This window comes from Diprion similis, chromosome 7, assembly GCF_021155765.1.
Source record: "Diprion similis isolate iyDipSimi1 chromosome 7, iyDipSimi1.1, whole genome shotgun sequence".
NCBI classification, from domain to species: domain Eukaryota; kingdom Metazoa; phylum Arthropoda; class Insecta; order Hymenoptera; family Diprionidae; genus Diprion; species Diprion similis.
The window spans coordinates 8836807-8863408 of NC_060111.1; the positions used below are offsets into that span (position 1 = coordinate 8836807).

At 36.3% G+C, this 26602-nt stretch overlaps 1 protein-coding gene across 2 annotated transcripts; it reads left to right on the plus strand.

Annotated features, from left to right (window-relative positions):
• The first annotated feature begins 487 nt into the window (after positions 1-487).
• Positions 488-26197, plus strand: LOC124408166. 2 transcript variants are annotated; one of them, XM_046884906.1, is made up of 4 exons: positions 488-777; positions 5777-5986; positions 13809-14015; positions 25487-26197. In XM_046884906.1, exons 2-4 carry the CDS (start codon positions 5821-5823, stop codon positions 26191-26193), a joined length of 1080 nt encoding a protein of 359 aa, XP_046740862.1. In that variant the 5' UTR covers positions 488-777; positions 5777-5820; the 3' UTR covers positions 26194-26197. The 2 variants fall into 2 exon arrangements, with proteins under 2 accessions (XP_046740862.1, XP_046740863.1); XM_046884907.1 differs by lacking the exons at positions 488-777; positions 5777-5986 and adding an exon at positions 13189-13209.
• Positions 26198-26602: the final 405 nt, after the last annotated feature.

The window sequence follows — 26602 nt, forward strand, 5'->3', positions numbered from 1 at the left end:
GTATTGCTAAGGTTCTGTCAGAGGATCTCGCGACTTTAAGGTAAATCCAACTTTTAATTAATGACACATACTTAAATGGGGATAAATAACTAGGTGCTGTCTAGTAACTTTCGGTTTATCGCAAGATTCTCGCACTGAAGTTAGGCGTGGTGAGTTGGACCATGAAATAGAAAAGGAAAAAATCATAACGGAGCCGTTGGTTACACCTGTGTTCTTTGTCTCACATTTCGCACAATTTCACTTTTTCACTTGCTTTGAAACTGTTTCATTGGTTAGCATGACATTCTGAACATTCAGGATACATATTTTATAAGTCCATGTTAAAAAAAACGTTGAAAATCAACTATAAAACACTCTAAAACTGCCAAAAACAATATTCATAAAAATTAATTGAATACCCGTTAGATTAGAGGCTAACTATATGGAGAACGTAGTTCTGTCGGCGCAATAGAGAAAGACGAAAGACTGTTCTAATGCTGAAAGGAAAACTGTACGTTATTCGCAAGGTATATGGCTTAAGAATCCGACCGACTTGGACCTGTCGTGTAAACAAATAGGTGCCAGTTACTAATACATTTATGTTTACGGAGAACTTTTGTAATTGTTTTGCAGGATTAGTATTTGGGTGGCTTAGTGGCTGTATCAACCTATATTCGCATGTGTTGATGAAGAATTACTCGTCGTCGTAATTCTAATTACATCCCAATCGGAAATCAATAAAATATTGTGACGAGATCTGACGTATATCATTAGACTGTTTTTATAGAGGAGCAAAACGTGAGTACAATATTTTTATTTATGGTTACAGCATAATAACATACCAAATATCAACCCATGTTTACGAAAAAGTAAAATTATTTTTATCCAACTTAACCTAACCTAACCTAAAAACAGTTACGGTTTATTATTAAGAAAATTTATGATATGCATGTAATGATCGAAAATATGTCTGTTTAATTAAGGTTTTGAAACTTATCAGAGAACTGGATTGCGTTGTTTCGGTGACGGTATGTTAATGTTTGTGTAATCAGAGACGCAGATATTTTGTCGACAACTGAGGTAACAAATTCACAGATTTTAGAAGGGTCTTTCTTACATTTATACATTCAACAGAGAGTAAACCTATAGGGCGCTGACTTGGTTAGCATAATTATGAAAGATTAACAACATTTCACAGAGTTGAGCTAAAATTGAGTAAGAAAGGTTTGAATGTGTTAGGCGTTCGTTATATCATTGCCGAATTTATCAAAAATTTTTATAACTTATCACCATACAGAAAACTCAATTCACACCTAACCAAGAAAATTTCTCCTTAAGTAGCGTCTCTGTAAGTCTTCGTCAGCTATGATTCTTTGCTATACAATTCAATAATTTGATCGGTTTTCAGTATTGGTGTGAAATTGCGTTCTTCATCCTGCTTGCTTAATGCAAACTTCAGGCATATAAATAAAGCTTCATCTCAAATTCTCATCATTCAAATATTCCTGACTTCAACTTTGTAAAAGCGTAGCATTAATCCGATCATTAGTGGCAACTGAAGATTCTATTCCAATATGGTTTATTGGAATTCCATATTTATGGCAGAGCTATTTTATAGACATGCAGAAATCAAAAATCAAGAGTAGAGCACTAAAAGCACAAACTAATTGAAACTATGTTTCACAGCTCAAACATTTAGTATTTATTACTGAAAAAAATCTAAACCATGTTTGAAACACAGTGCAAAACAGATGAAACTAATTTGTACCCATTGAACGTCGTTATTATATCCACCAACTGAGCAGAATGCACATTTATTTTTATTCAAACGATCAAAATTGAATAATATTAAGTATGCTACGTGGACTCAGCCAAATTCTTTTATATTATGCTAGTTGGAAAGAATTTTTGTACATTATTTCAGGTGTTTGAAACCAACTATTTGGAAACTTTTCATTTAATGATTCACATGAACCACCAGTTGATCAGTTTGATCAGATCATTGAAAACTCAGTTTGCTAGTGATAATGAGATTCGATAATGAATTTGTTTGAAGCGAATAAAACAGAGACTTCGGGCAAAGGTAAAATATTATTACTGGAATTTGTATAAAAAAATCCTTCCACCAATTTTTAGATTATTATAGAAGTGTAGACCTTGAAACAAAGTTTCAACCTCCTGCGATGGAAGTGTATGCACAAGAAATTTTTGGCAGCGACGGTCAGAATCTTCTTCAAAAGCTAGCTTTTGTACACATTTTCGTCGCAGAAGGTTGAACCTTTTTTCAATGCATATTCAATGCATAAAAATCAGTAGAAAGATTTTTTATACGACTTTTTTTAATCTTGTGAAAATGAAAATCCGGTTTTTGTCTAAAATTCCACCAAAGTCTCTCCTTAAAAGCATGAAATGGCGTAAATGCGCTATTACATTGATCGTTTTGTTTGTTACTGGAACTCTTCGATCAACCTTAAGCAACTGAAATTTTAGGTACGTGTTTTTTTATCTATTAGTTTTCCGTAACTGAGATGTAAAAATTATCCTGTTCTATCAACTTTTTAAATAATTTTTTGTGACCATTTTATTGTTCTCATGAAGGTGATTATTGAAAACTTTAAACAAGTATTTTGTCCTTCAAGAGCGACCCTTCGTCACCGTGATGTCAAATGTTATCAAAATGGTATCTTTTGGATAATTTTCCGTTAATTAGCCGCCAATTAGCCGTGAAAGATATTATTTTGCCGCGTGTCAAATTTTCGAAAAAATTGATAGCCCTGCAAACTTCACAGAAAGATCGCATAACCACGAGTGAAAAAACTACGAAGAGATAATGATTGGTAATTTCGATTGAGACTGTAATTTGCTGGTAATTAGTCTTAATTCAGTTGGAACCCAAATTTTCGAAAAAACTTGAGAGTTCTGCGCACTTCACATCAAGATAGCATAACCACACGAGGAATAATTACTCCTAGGGGTTAATTGCAGGGTATTGTAAAAACATCAAAATTTGCCGCAAATTAGCCGCTAATGATCCATGGAATTTTGAAATTTTTCGGGGACAGAATTCGAACAAAAACCGATGGCAGTACTGCCTTTTTTCAAAAACAGCATAACCATGTGCTAATAAATTCTGCATGAAGGGATGATCGTGGAAAATTTTGAAAGGCACTAAAATTTATTGAATTAAACAATATTACAGATCGTAGTTTACTTTTTCTAGTCTCAAAACTGCATGAAAATAGTGCTGTGATGTTTCACTTCATCCCTTATTACTTTTGGAATGGCGAAAAGTACCTCAGCGGTGGACACTAATACTCCGAAAAACCGTAATGGAGGAAAACAGTAATACTTGCCAAAAAATGATAACGATTCTTGATAATTCGCCGGATATAAATAATTTTTCCTAATTTTACAATATAGAAATAATAGACTAGCCAAGTTTAAATAAAGAAAAACTAATTTAAACATGGGACAGACGTTAATGAAATTCGTATTGAACATGCAATTTTTGAAAATATTTTGAAAATTCCAAAAGCAAATAAACAATCAGAGCGGTATTTTGAAGATGCTATTACAATTTGAAAAAGTTTAAACTGAATCAAAAATGGTGAGGTACAAACCTCGGCGATTTGTCACGGACTGCCCGATATACGATATTATGAAGAGAATCGTATTATTGTGGTTTTCTACTAACTATAAAAAAAAAGAAATCTTTCTCAGTTTTGTGATTCCGTATCACTTACGGATACGCATGAAAAAGCATGAAAAACCAAAAGCTGGCGTTTTCACATGTTCACAAAAATGAGCTAAAAAAACCTGGAACTGCACACCGGCAACTTCGATTGCAATTACCTGTATCACCATAAAAATGTCAGCTATGAAGGCTTATTTACGCTGAAAATATGTTCAGAATAGATAATCTCCTAAAAAAAAAATAGCCGCATTCATGCATATGGAAAAACTGTATTTAAGTTTCCTTGCGACAAAATCAATGAAATACATTTTCATGATGTAATAGCGTATCGCATTTGGGAACCACATCTGAATTAATAAACGTACGAATTCGTACTTCGAAATGAATTTCAACGTTCCATTAATGAAAATTACTGATTACGTCATAAAATTACATGAAAATAGCACCATTGCGATTGACGAATGATGATAGAAGGTAAACTGCACATAACCCAATGAAACTATTTTATTATTGATAAGATTGAAGTCATATTATCTTAGAAATTCGTGAATTGCAAAATATCAAAAAGTCATACATTTTTGGGTTCGACGAATTCTGAAGCAAAATCACTTCCGACACGAGCAAGTATTTACGATTTTATTGTTATTCTTGGTGATGGCAGATCAGAAATCATGATCACTTAGAATATATAGAATATTCTACTATATAAGATTGTTCTAATACGTCAACTTGAAGTACAGTTCTCTCATGACGGAAACGGGTTTTCGAGGGTGGGTGTTCAGGGGTTGCAGCTAAAAATTCGAAAACACGATATCTTATCAGCTATAATTCACTGCACATTTTACTTTCAAAGATTCGTTAAGTATGTTGATTCTAAAAGTTTCAAGGGTTCAAGGTCGTTGGGGGTTGTAGATATCAATTTGAAATAAGTATATTCAAAAAGCTCATAAATAGCTGTTAATTCTAGAAATTAACGAAAAAAAATCTCCCTTTACTGTGCACGGGGGGGGGGGGGGGGGGGGGGTCTGTTCACGTACTCAACCCTCCTAACTCAAAATATTAAATGCTCGACTACGTGTTTCAACTCAAAATTTAGAATTATATTATAACGAAAGCTTATAAATAGCTTATAATTCTGATATTTTGAATTTTTTGCTATCAAGTCTTTTTCCTGCTCACTTGGTTGAGCTCAAATATTGGGACTTGATTATTCCGAGAGCTTATGAATAGCTCATCATTTTATATACCATCCATCTCCACCACAATTTTCCATCAAACAAGACTCGATATGCATTTTGCGGGAACATTTTGTACGCCCCCCCCTCCCCCCCAACGCCGCCATCTTGAGTCATTATTGTCGTATTATATCTACTCTTGATATTGATTTGTATCGTTGAAGGTGTATAAATCTGAAAAATATTTCTTGCTCAAAACAGTCTGTCTTAATGAACAAGTTGGTTCTAAAATTCTAGAGTCACTTCGACTCCTGGAGCACGCGTTTGTAAGAGGGTGAAATCTTCGAATTTTTACATTATGAAATCTGCCGATGTTGCATATAATTTTTTTTATCAGAGAATTTTTTTTCTTTTTTTTTTGGCAGTTAAAATAATATGAAAAATTGTCAAATTGGCCCGACATTCGGAATACACATCTCTTAGTGGGTGAAGTCTCGGTAAAATCTTTGGATTCTTTCACATCATACAAAGTCTATACATTGCCTAAAATTTAATATCACGGAATTAATCCTTTCGATAATAAGAGTAAAACAAAAAATTTTCGGATTTCCCTCACCTTCAAAACACTTCCCTAACGAGGGATGAAATTTTTGGATTATTATATTAGTACGACGTGCGTATATTGCATAAAATTTTCTCTCGAAGAAATATTTCTCTATCTGGTTAACGAGTCAGGCACAACAACCTGAAAAATTGTCCCGGCCTCTGGAACGTACACTTAACTAGAGTTTGAATGCCGAGGGGTGCAGGGGGGGGAATTTCTTCTGGGACTTTTACGTATTTTACTGTCGTATAATACAAAATTGAAACGTACCTGTATTTGATAATTATTGTTAGTCAACCTTCTTTTATCGCCTTTTGTTTCCAGACAAACTTCAATCGTCCATGCATAAGAGTAAGCATGGATGAGAGATGAACATTACTATGAACCAGAACTTACTAGGACTGGAAACATCGAATCAAGTCGTTGGATCTGATGGAAATGAAGTCGTTCATTGGTTTGATAACAGACGTGTTGATGTGATGAATCAACATCAACAGATGCAATCTACATATTATAAATTCCAGAACGAAGTGGGTGAGTTTCATTTCCTAGTGATTCTGTTGTAAAAACACAATTTTGTATTTTTTCTTCTAATCTGTAATTTTGATTTATGCAATTGTGACATAAAAAAGTAGACATCAAAGAAGTGGAGGTGTTAACCCTCGTATGCCACGCTGGGGTCTCAGGACCTCCAAAGTAGAACCCTAAACTAGCTTTCCTTAGGAGAAAAGATTTTTTAATCGATTATATCTGAGGAGTCTTCAACTATTATGACTTTGTCAAAAGGGACAAAAAACAGTTACAAACAGTTACAACAATCGGAAATATGATCATTTTTCAATGGTCAAATATTGGCTGGGGTTTTACAAACCTTGTTTTGGCATGCAAGGGTTGAGACTAATAATGTTACGTGTCATAGTTACTATGTATAATCGTTGTTTCAATACTTTTCAATCTTGTTCCCTCTTGTCGAGAAACTTTGGCACTACGAGCTATTTTTCTTGACGGTTGGCACTGATGCATTATTTGGTGAATTGACAGTAATATTAGCAAGATTTTACGTATCTTCATTTCTCGAAAATAATACAGAAGTCAAATTTTGATCTTTGATATTAATTAGATTAACTAAGATCTTTTTCTATCATAAAAAATTTATCTATGTCCAAAAGAGTCGCCGTTTTATGCAATTTGCCGATGCACGAGGCTAAAGTTGGTAACGTTAACGTAACGAATCGTCAGGGGATTTATGATGCAGTAGAGGATTGGACATATAGATAGGATATGCTCCGCCTTTTTATTTGCTCAGGAGAGAGAGAGAGAGGGAGAGAGAAAGATGTCAGCAAATTCTCTGCAATTTTGATGGCAGCGCTTGCGCACAACCATCAAAGTTATTATTTGGATTGAGTTTATGTGAATATTCTTACAATCAAAATTGACGCAGTGATCATTTTTCAGTTAACCATTATTCTGTTCAGCGTTGAGCAACCATGTTCTATTGAAGAGAACTAGGTTTAGGTATTTCTACTACCGGTTTATGGGGCCAAACGGGTTGAGATTATAAAACTTATATAATTTACATTGTTTATAGAAAAATGACGAACTAGGTTGTTTAGTCGATAACAGTTGATCCACAGTTCTTGTTATTTTTTTCTTCATATTTGGGCTGCACGTACAGTTAGACTCAATAGTTATGCGTCCCCAGTTTTATGCGTGAACTGTTTTTCCCACTACTCATAGGATTAGCCGCGAACTCGTATTCCACGTACTTACTTCTCAATAGTTCCACCAGGCAAAACTTTCACGATCCAAGCAAGCTTCAGGATCCACGCAAAAGTTACGACACAAGCTGAATTACTACCCGAGCAAAATTGACGACTCAAGCCAAAGTGATTAGCCGACCAAAAGTTATGATCTAACCAAATTTTACGACCCAAGCTGAATTTACAATGAAAATGGAAGTCACGACCGAAGCAAAAACGACGAACTGAGCGAAAGTTACAATCTAAGCAAATGACGCTGTATATTACTCAGCTTTCCCTTTCAAAAGTATTTATGATATTTCTCCAGATTTCTCACCTCAGCTTCTCTTCTCCTATATATTGTAACGTGTGCGGATTTCTCGGAGTTCGCGCTTGTGAGAAATCCATGTTATTGCGAATGGCATTACCTTCTGACAAAAAATTATGCAAGAATGAAATGTCGGCTGAAAGAAGAATCAATCTCGTTGAACCGAAAACATCCGACGATAATTAGATCGTTTCACAGACTTAGACGAAGTCAGAGCTGCATGCACAGTGACAAGTGTTTTTTACGCCGTTGCACTCCTTTTCGAAAACAGAGAGGGTTAGTCAGTGCTGCATGATAAACTGCAGTGAACTGCATTCATCCTCAGACTAGGGTTGCAGAAAAACTTAGCTGACTTTTCCATCCTATAATTGATCACGACAATCTCTAATACTACAGACCAGGTCTGACACCGTGGCTGTCTGTCAGGCTATGGTCACCAAGGGCCGTTCGCGGTCACGGATTTCCCATTGTCAGTGCCATATAACTCTTCCAAATTTCTCATAAGCAGTCTGTTAACCTGCACGATATCGATAAATTAATGCTATAGCAAACAGGCAATGTTTCAAACACAAGATTCAATGTAGAAAGATCGCAAATCAAATATATGAAAACGAAGAACTTATAAAAGAAAATATAAGACTAAGGATCACATAAACTGAAATAGAATTCACAATTCCTACTCCTTTGAATCTTTTACAAGTGAAATTTCTCTCAGTCTATTGATTCTAATTTAACAAAAATCTTCTAACATCTTATGTCCCTGCTGTAACGAATATGGTGCCTTTAACTCTACTCCTATCGTTAAAATTTACAAAACGCTGTGCTTGTAAAGTTTTCTACTTCGTAATTCTAAATTCTGAGCCAGACTCCAGGTGATCTCGGCTAGTGATAAAGTAACAGCGAGTTAGTCAGGTCCTGTGCCGCGAATCTGCTATTGAGCCTCCTGACGAGCCGCTATTTATACCAAAGTTTGTTCTGTTCACGGTGTCGCGTCGCTGCCGTCGGGACCGCAAACACCTGTTGGTGAGTCTGGTTCACACGCTATCTATCCCACGGTCTGACACACAGGTCTTGCAACTGTGGGTTTCGACGTGGGCCTCTTAACGTGCCAGGCCGCTAGCGTCGCTGCGATCGAGGGATACATTACATTATCGAAAATGTAACCAAACCATCAGTCACACGACGATGTAGGTTATGTTTATGTATCCCTCGATCGCAGCGCCACCTGGATTTTTCTTCAATAGTAGAGTCACTGCCTCCTATTGAAATTCTGCCTGATTTGCAAAACCTCTGTGTTAGTCCGTAGTAATCTATCTTTTCTTTTCCTCGGTCGGCCTACTCCTGCGTACTTGGCGTCCCTCGGGTTTTGTCGGTTGTCGTCGGGTCCACGCCCCGTCGATGATCGTCACGCCAAGTCGACTGTCGATGCGGTCGATATTTCAACGTTAGCTGGACACTTTGAGTCGGTCGACCAGCTAACCTTTACAAAATATGTTTGTGCTTGCAAGCATAACACACTGCAGTCGAGAAAATTGCAGTATAAGAATAGGGGATGAGCAATTTTGATGAAATATACACCAAAGAGTGTGTAGAAATAAAGATCTTTTCGTCTACCCACTGATTTACAATTGAAGGGTCCAGGATAAGAATCTCTCAGTTCACTCGGGCTGATGTCAATAAAAATGCAAATTAAGTTTTACTTTCTGGTAAGAGCACAGTCGAAAGAAACTCTTGTGGCAAGTTTTACTTGGACTGAGCCTGGTTTTCCCATCGATTCCTATTGATGCAGTGATATTTTCTAAAAGTACTCTTTAATGCCACAACAATAGTATCGCCAACTCGTTTTAGATAAAAATGGATTGAAATGATTTTCCCTTAGACTCTTCAATTGTTTCATAGTTTCCATCCTTGAATGTATCAACAGGTACTGTGTGGTTTTTTGTGAGGGTAAAGTAGTTTTTCGCTTAGACTCTTCAATTGTTTTATAGTTTCCATCCTTGAATATAACAATAGAGAATGTAACGGTCGGCTGATATGGTTAGGAAACTACGACAATAAGAGCGGTTAACGCGACCGGTTAACACCGTAAGGAGGGGATGATCATTTTTCCGTTCGAACGAAGAACGCGACACCGCGAGCAGGAAGACGTTCCCCTATAAATACGGTGACCGACCAACGCTCACGATCAGCAGCGGATATTTAGCAAAGCGCTCGATTGACCCACCATTTATATGAGGCTGTACCTACTTGCCCAGAGGCAAATTTAGATTCATTTTTTATGTTAGACAAATTTTCAACCGCAAAAAGGGATTCAAGTGATATAGCTTATAAAATTACATTTCATTTTAAAAACAACGGGTTAAAGAAACCTCTGTATTCGAGCTAGAAGTTTGAAAGAGGAGAACAGACAAATTGAGCTTAAAAGCAGAACATTATCGATGCGTAGGGGTTCTCGAACCAAACTTCGTATGTTTTATTTTTAACTTTATTTTATATTATTTTTGTAAAACCATTTGATTTTTCCTAACCGAAAAGCCGAAGTGCTTACACCGTCCTTTTATGAATTTTAGTTGTATGCTACCTTGAGTTAAATACGATTAATTCCTTCATTGTTTGCTCATTTAGCAAATTTTATTACTTCACGCCAATTTTTGTTACATCCGAAATCAGAATAGAGACAGCATCGACGGTACGGATTACTGACGACGGCATTGACTTTAGCCCGTGTCGGGAGTGAGGATTTCAAAAATCTGGTGGCAGCTAATTTTATAGCAGACTGATTTGTCAAGCATTGCGTTGGCTAATTTTTGTAGGTAAATATTTCGGATGCTCCCGAAAAACGATCCCCAAATGTCACTGACTATCAAGATTCTCATTAATACAGAAACATATTCGATTAACATTTTGAATCACGTCTCCTCTTGTACTGTTGCGGCCCTATTGAGAGAGTGCACTATATATGTATATGGGGAATTCCACGCGAACCCGACCTACGTCTGATCTTTACCATTTTTAATTTTGTTGAAAATTTTTCATTCGATTATCCCAATTCTGAAGTAGTACCCTGAATTTTTTCAAATTTTTTAATTCATCGGTTAATTATTTATAAATATTTGAAGTGATTTTGAGAACGACCATTTTTTAAATTCTCTCGAATATAATGTTACACTATCTTTTATAATATATTTCACAGTGATAAGGTCATGGCATTTGAGAATTTTAACTTCTGCTCCGTTGACTCCGAAATTATCAGGCTGAAACTAGCGGCTGAAACTAGAAACGTTCAAGCGAGCACCACTGCCGCTCCAGTGGCGGCTCACTGCTCGTGCAGCAAGGCCCCCTCAGGCGCAAAATATATATTTACGGAGAAAAAAAAATGTGAATTCGATTTCTTGGATAAATACAATAGTATTTGGCTAACCAGATAGTTTCATGACTGAATATTTACAACTATCGGCCTGTGTTACTGCAGGACCTTCTGATAGATGACAGTAAGTTACTGCAGCACCTCTGTGTCAATTTGTATGGTTTTTTATCTCCCCCAAATTTCGGTAATACTAGTCTAGCAAAAGTGTGGTCATCGTTTGGGCCGGGGTCTGGGAACTTTAAAAAATCTCGAAACTTGATTTACAGCGCGTGGCGACGGCGCGTAGTCCATTACGTGTAAAGTCTTGATTTTACAGGGATTCCCAGAATCACTCAATAGACCGCATGCCGTCTTGTTAACCGAATATCTTTGATATCCATCAAAGTAATCGAATTCACATTTATTTTCTCTGTAAATATCTATTTTATGTCTAAAAGAGCCTTTGCTGCACGAGTAACGAGCCGTCGCGTCGCCAGAACGGCAGTGGTGCTCAGTCACGCGTCGCACGTGGCCGCTAGTTTCAACCTGATTCTGAAATCCATCATTTTTATCATCGATCGTTAGGTTTGGAATAAAAATGTCGCTTATAAACACCAGACAAACTTGGTAAAAAAATTTATTTTGCATGATTTACGCAGATTTTCGGTAAAACCGTTTTTTCGAAGCTGATGTTACGTCCGACGTCCCGCCTCACGTCTCTACCACCTTCCTCGACGCTTGTCTTTACCTACCATTCCCACACTCCATATCTTGTCATCCTATTTCCATCTTGGCTTACACCACTCGCTATCGCCCTTACCTTGCTATTTCGATCCCCCTCTACCCTGTATCCTCGCTCATTTTCTCATGCAAAAGACTCACTCTCATTCCAACGCTCTTACCTCTTGCATTCAACTTCAACTCCCGTTCCCCAAAACCATTGTCTCAACTACTCCTCATCGACCTCACTCAATTTCCAAATCAAAATAAAAGTTATAATCATTCTGTAATTACTGTTCTTTCCTTTCCGTTCCCTGAACGAAAACGGCGACGACTACGAACCTACAAAAAATATCACCCGAACCAACACCATCGGGTGGGTACATGGACTGCCGTCCCCCTGTACCGTAACACTGATACAGGCGTTCCAAGTCTACAACACCTTCCTCCCAACCAAAGGTCTAAACTATATGGCAAGCAGGTCCTCTTGAGAGAAACTCTCGGTATATGCATTGTACACATCTAGCTATACAGCTAGGCGTATGTGCAAATAGCCAGCATCAATACAGCAAAGTAATAACCGACGCACGGCTCGACGCGACGGACGAACCTAACCTAATCAGGAGATAATCCTTTTTCCTTCGTCGACGTTAGTAGCGGCAGTGCAGCAACGAAACCAATCCGAACTGGATTTTCGATATAAATTCACGGACTGATTAGCGCTCTACAGCAAATGTGTAGTAAAGTGCTCACCTGACTCATTGCGACTTAGGAGCAGACGTAGAGCAAACCGCCTACCTGACTCGACTTTGATAAACGGCTGTAATCATCGAGAGACAGTCGGTGACTTAGCTTTTTCTTCGAACAGTTATTTTCGTTGTAAGTGCGCATAAAATAGGGATTTCCTAACCAGCGCAAAGTGCCGCAAGCCCCTATATGCGCACATGCCACAAATCCTATTTTCTCCTATTTTCGAAGTAGCGCAGAAAATTTGTTATTTGCACTTTGAAGCTTTAGCATACTTTGCATTTAAATGACTTGGTCAGAATTGTGAGGCAATAAATCAGAGAAATTTTTTCACTCAGTAAAATTTCAAAGTATCGAAATCTCGTAGTTTAAACGGAGAGAACGCTAAGCGCATTTATATAATTTTTTTCTTTTTATATCATTTTTTGTTGCATTTTTGTTTTTTGAAATTTCTTCAAGCCAGGGGGCTAGAATTCAAATTGTTTGATTATATTTAGAGTTGACCAAATTATTTCTTTTCTTATGTGACGATGTTTGATGAGTAATTTGATAAATCTCGAATGGGATTGAGTAGTTATAGCAACGGCGAAACGGATTACTGTGTACGGCACTGAGTAATCCGTGTCCGACGACATTAGTTTAGGGATCCCGAGTTTAATAAATAGCCACAGCTGACACCCTAGTCTGTAGATAAAAAAAAATTGTACACCACAGCTTAGGCACGACAGGCTCGGCACTCTGTTGTTCAGTTCTGTGGAGTAATGCGGCGATGGTAGTTAATCTACAAGAGTCCGTAATAAGTGATAGAATGTAGCTTCGATAGTTCCACTGCTCAACTCTCATAATGCGGCGACGGTAGTTCAACCTGCCTGACTTCGTGAACAACGAATTAGCTAATCGAACAGGGTATTTCGTGTAGGCATAACCTATAATATTTCTTCCCTACCAAGAGGAGTTCCTTTTATTTTTTATCAGTTTAAATCGTTCTAATCAAGGATGAAGTAATTGTACCTTTAAGAAATTCATGAAATTTTACAAAAATTGAATGTTGAATTTTATTTGTTATGGTTTCCTTTTGAATATTGACTAATCTGGGGGAGATTTTAAATGTGGCTTTAAGGCAATCTTGGTTTCGTCTCAAATTTATCTACCCTGATCTTGTCTTGGTCTTGTCTCAAAAATCAAGATAAGATCAATACGAGACCAAGTGCGATCTCGCCCTTGTGTCTAACACTATTTTTAAGTTGCTGTTATGAGAAAACCTCTGATTCAAAAAATCCGAAAAAATTCATAGCTGATCCCTTTGGTGCATCTTCAAATTGTATAAAACGGAAAGAAAATTGAGGAAAAATGAGAAGCCCCATTAAATGGATTTCGCGCCCTGCTATTGGATCCGCAAAAAAGCACTAACTGTAAGCTGAAGAAACTCCTTAATCAGGTTTCTAACTTTGAGCGCATTTTCATAAATGCTTGTAGATCACATAACGGACCTGCAACCTGCCATGGAAACAGAAGAACAGGAGACTACTTCGAAGAAATTACCGAAGACACGAGGGTCCAAAAAGACAAAACCTATTAAGGAAACAAAAGAAATTGTAAAACGAACAAAACATCCCGAGAAATGGAAAGTCAATGTAAAGAAAAACGCTAGGCTCAGGGGTGAAGAATACATTGGTGTTGGAGGTGAGCTACTTATCTTTGAAATACTAATTTATGATTTACTCACAATAAGTACCGATATGCATCTGCATCCAATTCAATATATATCCAAAATATCTAATGTGTATCCAAATCCAACCACGTGGAGATTCAAAAAGCCTTCAAGTTATTAAAAATTTGAAAAAGATATGGTGACAATTTTTTATGGTATTTTGGAAATATTTATTCAAGATTACGTTTCGATTAGGTATATGTACGTGAATGAAATATTAAACAAGAGAATTCATGTGAAAATTATTGGCATAGCTCAAGTTTTAACTGCTTAGATTTCGCTCTGGAAAAACTTTCACACCAAAAACAACAACAAGAGCCCCATCAATGGCCCAAATGTCTTAAATGACCTACCAATTAGCCTCTTTCTAAATTTATGTCAAAATTATCAGCAGGTAGTGCTGGTGGTGCGCTAGGGCAAAGGGTATGAATTGTCTCCTATGGCCTACGTGATAGGAAGGTTAAGAATATATAAAATGAAATTAGTGAAAAATGATATCAATCCTATAGCGAGCCCCAGAGGTGCTCAAACGGTTACAAGAACATCAATGATGCATTCAAAACACTCCAAGTGTTACTCCAATTGCGTTCCAATCAAAACAGAAATTTAAACCTTTAAAGCGTTTACTTTTCTTTGCAGTTGGTTTTTCTTATTACAGTACATTTATATACGGGTTTTTTGAGTGGCTAATTTTGAATTTTCATCAAAATCAAGATATTAGACCCAATGGTTCAATTTTAAGTTACAGTTTCAGATTTGGGGAATTATTTCTCAACCGAACCCATGCAGAAAAAAAGTTCCCAGATCGGAGATTTTAGTCAATCTCTAGCGCAGTCGGATAAAAGTTTGAAGTAAATTTTGTTTTGCTCTAGCAGAAAACGTTTACAAACTCTCAGAGTTGAACTTTCCGACTTTAGCCCATGTTGTTATTCGATTTCCCCAATATACTCAAGGTCATTGGTTTTAATTGCGCCAAGCAAACATCTCAGAATTGAAAATAGACATTAAGAAAACGTTTTACACAAAACTTCGAAAACTTCAAAGCAAAAAGATGATCCTATTGATATTAGTCGACTTATAGTAGGTTTCATTTTCGAAATTTTGCAGATAACGTCTGATTTCAGATAGGGAACACATATTATAACGCCCGAAATGCATCGAGCATTACCATATTTGTACATTTCCCGAATGTCTCTCAAATTATTCACTGTTCATACGACAACTGGGACAGTATCTGCCGATTCCTTCCAGTCGTCTCTCTGCTCTCCTAATTAAATCAATTCTCTAGTCAAAACCAGCGTTTGGCCTAGCCAACTGCAGTACTGAAACACTAGGTATTAAGGTCCTGCATAAATATCCTTATAGAGTCCCATTGTACACCTCGAAAACGCGGCGATCCAAAACTCCTATACCGCTCAAGCGATGAGGATGAAACTTGTGTAATTGATGCCTTATTTTAGCAAAAAATTTACAGATCAGTTGTCACTCACTGAAATTGGAAAAATTTTCACAGTTGCACTAGACGCATCGAACTATCCGGTATGATGCCACTCCGCGCTGATGAAACACACGCTTTGAGCCCAGTCTCATGAAATTTGATGGTAAAATGACGAAATGGCATCTGTGGTTTTCGATTACGACGAACACTAACATCTTATTTTGGTGACATTTCTTACCGACATGAGTGTAATCTCGCTAAAAATGTCGCCAAAATGAAATGTCGGTGTTCTTTGTAATCCTAAAACCATATCAGCTGCCATTTCGTCATTTTACCATCAAATCTAATAATTGAGCTCATTGTAAATATTACCACAAGTCGCAATAATGCATTCATTGGCGTTGTGAACCCGTGAAATAAACCATATCAAGATTTTTAACGTTTAGTATCGTATATAGAATTGCGATACTACATCGTTTTCGCGCAAATAATGCATACACGACTTTGATGTTAGTTAAAATAAATAACACTAACACGGTCAGTAGAAATTTATTACAACATAATACGATCCAAACCGACACGAAAGACTCTGCCATGAAATCGAAAAATATAGTGAAACGATCTGCCACCTATTCTCACTGCAAATAGCACTGATTTCAAGTTTTCTAATGCAACAATTAGCGTTCATTGGTATACAGAAATTAACAATTCAAATATTCAGGGATATTTCAAAATCATGACTTGACATAGTCATTTTCAGACCTGTGTGATAGACTTGTAGGGCCGGTCCACTCCATTTGTAGATTTTATGGCAAAGACTATTATGTTGGCCATGTTGAACCGTCTTTCACGGTAGTTACTTTCTACCAACCGAATAAGTTTGATAAGCATCACTTACTTTGTCTAACATCGCAATTTTAAACGCATCAGTTTAGCAAAAAAGTAGCATATGGTGCAGTTTTATATGCAATACTGAAAACAAATATCCAAATATTGTTTATTTCGCGCCACACTGACGCCAAAGAATGTACTTTTGCAACTAGCAGTTATACGTTAAGGTCAACCACACAAAATGATTGTAAGATAAAAGCAATACATGGTTCGGCAATTCAGAGCGCATAATTGGTTCATAAATAAATGAGTTGTGACTTTCGGAATACATGTATAAGTCTTGAAAATTTAATATAGTCGCGACGTAATGCGAGATGGTTTCCACGTTGAACACATGAAAAGGCAGTTGACGCACAAATAGAGTTTATTAAAAATAAAAAGCCTTTAATTCTACATTTAAAATAGCGTAAGCAACTTTCCATGTAAGCCATTCCATATATATCATATAAGACAAGAGAAAAACATCATCAACACTCGAAATGCGTTTCTCGGTGGAATGAGAGTAATATGAGGTTCGAAAATGAAGCGCGCGCAATACGTACATTAGCAGTTGCGAGTTTTATCATATCATGTGCATCCCAAAAAAGTTTCTCATGATAAAAACCACTATGACAGCGTCGGCACAAAAGTTGATCGTACCATATACCGAGAACGCATAATTCACTCTTCAGATTTTTTTTTTTTCATCAATAAATTAATTAAAGTATAATCGCGGGTCAATTTACTTTCTGATTACCGTGTAGACCAAGGATCACATTAAGCCGGAAAGTTGGCTAGTCTTTGTGACAATCTTATCAGTAAATTTGAGACTGTACCTCGAATCACAATAAATATGGTTATGTTTATAACAAATCCATTAGTAGGATTGATATTAGTTTCAAGTTCATGGTACCTCTGACAATGAATCTCCAAAGTAACACCTTTCAGGAGAAGAATTCCTGTCGAATAAAACTCAAATTGTTATGTTTTATCGTCTGCTACGTGCCAGGAGAAAAACTTGTTGAACATTTAAGTAACTGTCACTTCCAACGAATTATTGCGTTTTACGAAATCCATACGCATAAGATGTAGGTATGCCTCGTCAATTTTCAATAGCAGTAATGAGACGTAGTCTGTTGCGGTCTGAGTTTAGATAGCTCGTAAAGGCTAATAGAAATGTAGCAGTAAATACTGCTCTAGTCAACAACGTTGTCTACCATTTGTTTGTAGGCTCACGGTACGAGACCAGTGCTATTGAGATTGATAGAAACAAGCACGGCACTTTAAGAAGTATCATGAAGAGCTATGCTTCCCTGAACCTTGGACGAAGTTGATCGATGGAGAAGATGGAAGACGAGAAAAAATTACTGATGCCAATATTTATTTTGATGTATCAATACAATTGACCACCATGTTAGGTATTGCATGTTGAGGACTTACTTGTGCTTCCAACATGAATTGATTCTACCAAAATCAAAATTGATGCGAACCGTAGTTATACGGAGTCGGGATGAAGAATATAAAATCACGACTATGGAAATAGAGTGCCTCGTGCCGTATTTAAAGCTTTTGAGCCGACGAAAACTTAACCTCTAAATTATGTTCAAAAAGACGTGCCTACCTCCATAAGTTTTCGTAGTTGAGAATCTTATGAACGTCTTCCATGTTCCACTATCTCATACCGTAAAAACGGCTGTTCTGAAGAAGGCACATTGATGAAGATATTGACCATGTAATAGTTGATTTGAGCGGTGCAAGTGGAAACGCTGAATTATTTTATGGCTGGTTAGTAAAATGTTGCGATTCAGAAAATTTGACACTGAGGACTTATTGGTGATGTTTAGGACTATGGTACTGTCCCATACAAAAACTGTATACGCTGTTGATGAGTTGACTGTGAAATCAGTGTAAAATGATTACAGCTAAAATTAAGTTTAAATTATGTAATATTTACAGTAAAGGTAGCTTTGTGTTTCAACGCATCGTTATGTTTCACTACAATACCATAAACCGTATAGTTATTACTCGCCACTTGTAGAATTATTTACGATAGAACTTCTCGGGATAACGAGATTTTCTGGAAACTGACATCACAATGAAAATAGCGGACCGTTAAAACTTTCGTTGAATATGACATTCTGGATGTGATATATCGAAAATGGTACAGTGGCTAGGCATAAAAACTAGTCGTAATTTTATATTCCGGGTGTTGCATTTCAAATTGCATTTCAAACGTTACGAAATTGAAAGGGTCACGATTCCAGGAACTATTTATACTATAAAACTTATGAGTTCATTAAAGGACATCGTTCTTCGTTTAGTAGAAGCTTCATAGCGACATCTGTTTGAAGGCTGTGAAGCTGGCTTCTCCACGTGGTCAAGGAAATTTGGAAAATCATAGATTGAACAGCTATTTATAAAGATTGGTATTATTTGGAAGTTTGGGAGTGGCGGGGGAAGACTCACTGCACTACCTGTCTCTTTCTCTCCGCCTCCTTTTCCCACCTCTCTTCGGGGATGGTGGAACTATACTCTATCGTCTCTATCCAACTAGAGAATGGACTTAATGGTGCTTATAAAGAAGCGTTGTACACCTTGAAAACGCGGGGAAGCAAAACTCCTATACCGCTCAAGCGATCAGAGTGAAACTTAGGCAATTAATGCCTTATTTTGGCAAAAAGTGGAGCGTCTTTTAATTTTTTCAAAATTTGGAAAAAAATTTACAGATTGGTTACCACCCACAGAAATTGGCCAAATTTTCACAGTTGCACTGAATGGATCGAACTATCCGGTATGATGCCACTCGGCGGTGATGAAACACACACTTTGAGCCCAGTCTCATGAAATTTGATGGTAAAATGACGAAATGGCATCTGTGGTTTTCGATTACGACGAACACTGACATCTTATTTTGGTGACATTTCTTACCGACATGAGTGTAATCTTGCTAAAAATGTCGACATTTGTTACCGACCTTTCATGCATGCCGGTAATTTTTTATCGACATTACACGCATACATTATCGGCATGCGCGTAATGTCGGTAATAAATGTCTCCAAAATGAGATTTCGGTGTTCTTCGTAATCGAGAACCAGATCAGCTGCCATTTCGTCATTTCACTATCAAATCTCATGGAACTGGGTTCAAAATGTGTGTTTCATCACCGCCGAGTGGCACAATACCGGATAGTTCGATCCATTCAGTGAAACTGTGAAAATTTGGCCAATTTCTGTAAGTGGTAACCAATCTGTAATATTTTTTTCAAAATTTGAAAAAGTAAAAAGACACTCCACTTTTTGCCAAAATAAGGCATTAACTGCCCAAGTTTCACTCTGATTGCTTGAGCGGTATAGGAGTTTTACTTCCCCGCGTTTTCGAGGTTTATGACGCTTCTTTATAAGCACCTTAAGATCGGAAGAAGGCTCGTCCGTTTCAGTCAGGTCTCCGCGCACGGAATACCCGTTCATCCCCTTTCACGCTGAAAATTATTTTGTGGTTCTGGGTAGCTCGCACAGACTATCCACTCTCTCTCCCATTCTGCTCGCTGATACACGTAGTAAGTCCATTCTTTCGTTGAATAGAATCATCTTGAGATTTTGGCCAACTCAAGCGGCTAAATATAAGTCAAGTTGCAGAAGCTGCTCATTCCGCGACGATCATGAAATCACCAATTCCTGAAAATGGAAGCACATTCCAGCTCTCGAAACATTGCGATGAAAACACTAACAAGTAATGGATGTAGGCCTACCAGCCTACCAAGGAGGGTCACGTAAAGGGTGGCGGAGAAGAAAGGACTCATCACTCCCCAAACCGTTAATAATACCAAGCATGATACACCATTGTTACAAAACCTCATAAAATAATTATTCACGAGCTCCACAGTGTTGAGATTAATAATTTTTTAACTTGTCTTTGATACAAGAAAATTGATTTTGAAAAGTAGGAAGCCAGCCCACCCAAAAACCAACGCATACAAAATTACAGGAAATATTTTCGATTACGTATGAGTTTACACTTGATTGGGAACTCCTGGTATGGGTTGGAAATAATTTTTCAGTAACTTCGCCACAAAGATATTGACGACTCTCAAAATTCTTTAAATACAAGAGTACTAGGTAGTGTATATTCTTTCAATTGTTTTAATGATGACACACTCATATTCAGAATTTACAAAACTTTGATATGTTTTAATAACACTTAACATTAACCCTTCGATACCACACCTATTTTTTCGATCGTAGAGAACACTCTGGGTCAAAATGACTCTGTCTCATTTTTGACGTGTTACCATTTCGAAAGTACGAGTTCGATGTACCTGAAAAAAATTCAGGGGTACACTTTTACTAACTTGGAATGTGATGGTGTAGTTTAGAAGTATAAATAAAAGTCATAGATATGAAAAAATATGTGGAAAGAAAGAATTTTTTTTGAAATTACTGTCTTTGAAGAAAAAGGTATGAGGGTCAGAGTGACGCAGTATATTCTCCAAGGGTTAAACACAATAGATTGATTAAAAATAAACAGAGCATATTGAAGCTTGAATATAGTTTTTTCGAATTCACAACAGTGACCGCTGCAGGTTAGATAACGTATGAAAAAACGGATGAAAAAAATGGTAAAGTTTAAATTGTTCAAATCTCAACGGATAGAAAAGTACTTGGGTAAAATTACATATTCGTATTAAAAGATAGAGATTACGCTTATTTAAGTTTTGGGTGATTTTATTTGAAAGGTTTTGACGAGACTGAATTGAAAAAATATTCTTAATGAAGAGTTCTTGATTGTAACCGACGGTGGAAGCGTAAAAGAATTTCTAATTAGAGTAGGAAATTGTTGATTTGTTTTGATTGGTTGCGCCAGTGAAGCGGGCTTTTTTTTTCAATATTTGAATTGGTTGAGATTTAATGGTTCAACTATTGAAACATTACTTTTCAAATTTTCAAGGCGCTTTATAGAATATTTGAAAATGTAAAAAAAAATTTGGTCAGTATAAAATAATTGTTTATAAACAGCCCGGAGAGAATTGTTGCTGTAAGGTTTTTTCTCAAGATGACGAACTGCAGTACTGGTAGTCCTTTTGTTCCTTGCCTGTCACGAAATTGCATAGAAAAATTGCGTTTCATATGGGATAACAGTGTCGCTAAGCTTAGAGAGATATAAAAAAAATTCAATATTTAAATAATGGCGAGACTCAGAAATAAAAGATTTGGTTTTTGCCAAAAATTGTCGTAATCGTTATTCAAAAAATAACTGTTTGATTTAATTTTTCATTCAACGTTTAGGTTTATTGACGAGGGTTTTTTTTATATCACTGCCACAAATTTCGAAAATGTTTGGTATTGAGAAAATTGCGTTAATTTTAAGTGAAGGATAATAGAAGTTTCTGGTGATTTATACCTGTTGTAGAACTATTCTGCTGTTCATCAGAGATCGAGCTATCGATTTTGGCGAAAAATAGATTTTTGAAAAATCTGTATGGCACTCAACTCTTAAGAATATAAACTCAGGTTGAAAGAAAAGGAGTCTTAGAGGTTGAAGCAAATATCGTCCAAATATCTGCTTTCTTTGAAAAGGTAGATAGTTGGTAGTTGTGTGTACACTTCCTCGATATCGAAGGTCAATAAAGGGGGACGTGAACATTTTTTTACGTTCTGACCCTGAAGGGGGCCTTCCTCAAAAAACTAAAAAATAATTTATTGATTAAGATGAATAAAGGAATTTAGTTACAGCTGAATATTCTTTTATTAATTAAATACGCTGAAGTAAACTCACATTTGATAACGTGAAAACCGCATAATAATAGTGAAACTTTCCATAACGAAAGGTAAACATAAATACCGCCGACAGCGATAAAATTAAAGTTACTAATTCATAGCAAAGGTGGTATCCATCAATCAATCAAATCCAAGTGGCGGCCAAGTGATCATCTAGTGAATGACATAGTTATTGTTAATGCTTACATCAAAATCCATTGTAATCTATAATTTGCTAAATTTAAAAGGTTACCAACATCGAAAGTGAGCTAAGGTTTATTTATCAGATTCTTTTGATGGCATTACTTACACAACGACGAATAAATTATTAAACAATAACGATGTAAATAACGGTACGTCGTAACGACCTGATGGAAGAAAGCGAAAGAGAAAAATGGATCACTAATCCATCATGATTCATCAGCAAATTTAACTAGTTTCTAAATGTTAGACCCATTTCCGCGAAAAGTGTTACTTTCGATGTTTGTTCGAAGTTAGATTGTAGCATAAATTGCTTATATTTGCAGTGTCTGATCTGAGATTGACAGTATTTTTGTCATGAATAATTTTGCAAATTTCCAAAACTACTCTTTATAATCTTTTTCGAGGAAAAGAATGCTAATATTATCAAAATTAAACTTATGACTAAAATCTAATCTATGTTTTGTCAGGGCTGTTTGTTTTCCCGGCTTCGAGTAAGTATTACGCTCATGTTCATTAATTCTAGTCTTAAGATGTCTACTAGTTTGCACAATGTAACACGTATTGCAATCATTGCAAGGTATTCTATAAACAAGTTTTGAGCACTTTTCTAATGGTACACGATCCTTAGGTAAAACAAACAGCCTTGAAAAATTATCACCATTTTTGAAAACACATTTAATTTGGACTCTACTCAAAGCTCGGCTTATACTTTCTGACAGACCTTCAACATAAGAGAACTTCATAAATTATATGGCCGGAATGTAACCGTCTTCTCCAACAGCAATGCCAGCTTCCAAATTCAATCTGTCCTTGAAGACCATGACACGATCGATAATGTATTGATTAATATTAATTTAGACGGATACTTGTTAATCAATAAAACTTCTGTAATTAATACATTTTTTTATAATGAAACAATGAGTTTGCCAAGAGGATCCCCCTATTCACTAAATTATAGATGCTGGCGATTTTTTGTTTTGACGAATGGTGTGACGTGAAATTCATATATCTTTGTGGCCACGTTGGCTTTTAAAACCAATCAGTTATAACCGAACCTGAATGTTTTATTACAGATACGTCAAGAAAATTAATTTTACCATTGACCTCCACTTCAGAGGTGAATTGCAATCTATCATGAAAGTTGTTAAATTTTGACTGAACAACCTCAACTGAGTCGGAAGGAACAGTAAGTAACATATAATCGACGTATCTATAATAAAAAGCCGGTCGGAAATCTAAAGAGCTTAAAGCTTTGGTTTCTAATTCCAAAACAAAATAAGATGAAACAGGGGATAAAGAGGATCCCATTGGCGAGCTAAATGTTTAAGTCACTCTGTCAAATGTGAAAACAGCGGTATCAAAGTAATCAAGCATTGCAAAAAACATTGAGCGGAATTAATCATACTTAGTCATCATCGATGGCTAAGTCAGTAGTGACGTTGGTGAGTAAAGAAGTCACATCTGGAGAGATGAAAATATATCCATCAAGAATCTCCACATTACTGATTTTTTGTACACGTTCAAAACTGTCTTTCACATTTGACGAAGGTTTAGAGCACGTAGACTTAAGTACATTTTTAATAAACTTAACAAAATGATACGTCGGACTATCTATAAAGGAAACGATAATGCGGAGAGAAATATTTTTTTTATTGATTTTTGGTAAACCATAAAATTCAGCTGCAACACTTTTATAGGATGATGTAAAGCGTTTTTTAAAGCTGGTATTACAACCTTTAAGTCAGGTCTAATTTAAGTTCTTTTTAATTGACTTTGTCACTCAAAATAGAGATCATCTTACTCGTGTCATTCATCCTACATATAATTACTTTTGTATTATCTTTGCCCATTTCAAAAAGACTAGGCATGGGTTCTTAGTTTTAAATCTAGGTCTCGATCTACGTACTCTCTTGACTTGTGTCATACTAATCACATTACTCTTGCGACTAAAAGACTTGTTGTTGTACGACAATTATTCTCTAAAGAATTTAGGAAAATATTGCGTGCCTCAGACCTCTTTTCAGACCTTTTAGAAAGTTTCACTGTTATTGCCCGGTTTTTCACAGAATCGAATGTAAGTTTACTTTAACGGAATTAATTTATAGAAGAATATTTGACTGTAACTAAATTCTTTCTAAACTAAATCTTAATCAATAAATCATTTTTTAGTTTTCTGAGGGTCAAAACGTGAAAAAAATTTTATACTTCTCCCCTTTATTGACATTCGACACCAAAAAAGTCTACGCATAATTTAAGATAAGGTCGAAGAATTATTGAATGTAGTGGGTAGTGTTTAGGGATAGAGTGAATTGTGGAGAAATAAGTAACCCAAGATCTTGACGGTTACCAAGAAAGCCATAAATTTTAATAGAAAGTCTGAAAGGTAGGTTACACCTTTCGTCGTTAAATGCGGACATGAGTTTGTAACGAGAACTTTGAGCGAAGGTTGTTACCTGATTTATCCCTGGCTTCATGAACAACATCCTGCTTTCTATTTGTAGTTTCTGAATGCACTTGGATATATGGACGAGTATGTAGGAAATGTGATGAAACGACACTACAGAGCCCCCATTCAATACTGGTCGGCAATGTGATTGTAATATAATTGTTGAGACAAATTAATTTTAAATATTATGTTATACAGCCAACAACAAGCTGGTACCAAAAAAATTATTGATATCTCATTTCATTGAGAAGATATTTGAAGAGTTAGGTACATTTGAAAACCTGGGTGACTTTGGATGCTAGCATAATGTACTAACCCCAATCAGTAGAGCCCACGAGCAGTAGCACTCAGTTTCATACTTTGGTCAAGACAGATCTTCTGTGGTTCGCGTTGCAACAAAGTAATTTAACTGAATTGCCATGACATGCAAATCAGTAGTTTTGACTACTAATTTTCGCGGTAGGCAGAAATGAGACAGGTTGAAGTTGAAAAAAACTCATGTACACTTAATGTCTTTTTTTAACTGTTTTTTACCTAGGGTAACCGAACCTTTAATCTTTTTTTTTTATTTAATCACAAGTGAAAGAGAGGACGCTTTAGGGAACGTCGCTAAAACGGAAAGTTTTGCATCAGGAGCGTATATGCTCAACTTACCGTACGAATGGCAGTTTAAAAATTGATTTGCTATTTAGTATGAAATGTTGATTCCTAATCGCGAAATTAATTACGCAGGTAAAATAGTTCCGGCTAAAGTGATGGGTCCACCATGTGATTGCCGCATGCGATGCAGTGACAAAATTGACGAGGAAGCTCGAGCGCAACTGCACAACGTGTTTTGGAAAACTTGTACATGGGAACAACGAAAGCAATATGTAGCACTGTCAGTAAAAGAATCGCCAAAACAGCGGACTAGATGTCGTGGTAACGTTAAATCGGAGCATCGTAGACAAGTCACATTTACTTACTCCTTACTTATCAAAGGTGAGGTCTTAACGGTTTGTAAACCGATGTTTCTGAGCACATTTTCGGTCTCTGAAAAGTTCGTGAGGCATGCTATGGAGAAGAAAAGAACGTCACCAGGTGGAATTATTGGACCCGATCAAAGAGGCAGGCATACGCCAAAAACGAAAAAGAGCGAAGAAGTTAAGGAACGAGTACGCGAGCACATCAATTCTTTTCCTGCTGAAAAGATAAATTCCAGAGACCGGAGTAACAAGAGATACTTGGATTCAAATTTGAGCATTGCCGCCATGCATAAGTTATATCTTCAAAAATGTAAAGAGGATGGGATACCGGATAGTGAAACTGTCAAGGAAAGTTACTACAGAGAAATGTTCAAGTCCGAATTTAATTTGGGTTTCAAAGTGGTTGTTGATAAGGGTAAAAATTCACAAACACACACTGTACCAAGTATCAGTAATAATAAAAGTAAACCATGAAATAAACCATATGGCATTTGATGAATAATTTTTATGGATTGCTAATGCTATCAGTGAACTCGATATATCATCTTGTTGGTTGTACAAATTTTCCTAACAATCTCTTTGTACAAATATGAACTGTATTAGTTTTCATTGAATATTGATGTTGAGGTGGTATATGCACTTTGGAAAAATGCTTTAATTGAATACTATCTTACAAAACAGTAAGTAATAATTTGAGAACTAAAGATTATTACTCATTACTGAAGTTAAAGTAGCTTAAAGCAAGAATTTACCAGATGTCGCTTTAAAATGATGATTGTTGGGTAAGAATGCTTTCTCATATCACCAGAAGAACATCGAAAAGACACTGAAAAAATTTTGTAAGCGTTTTCGGTAATCGAAAAGCTTACGTTATACTCTTCAT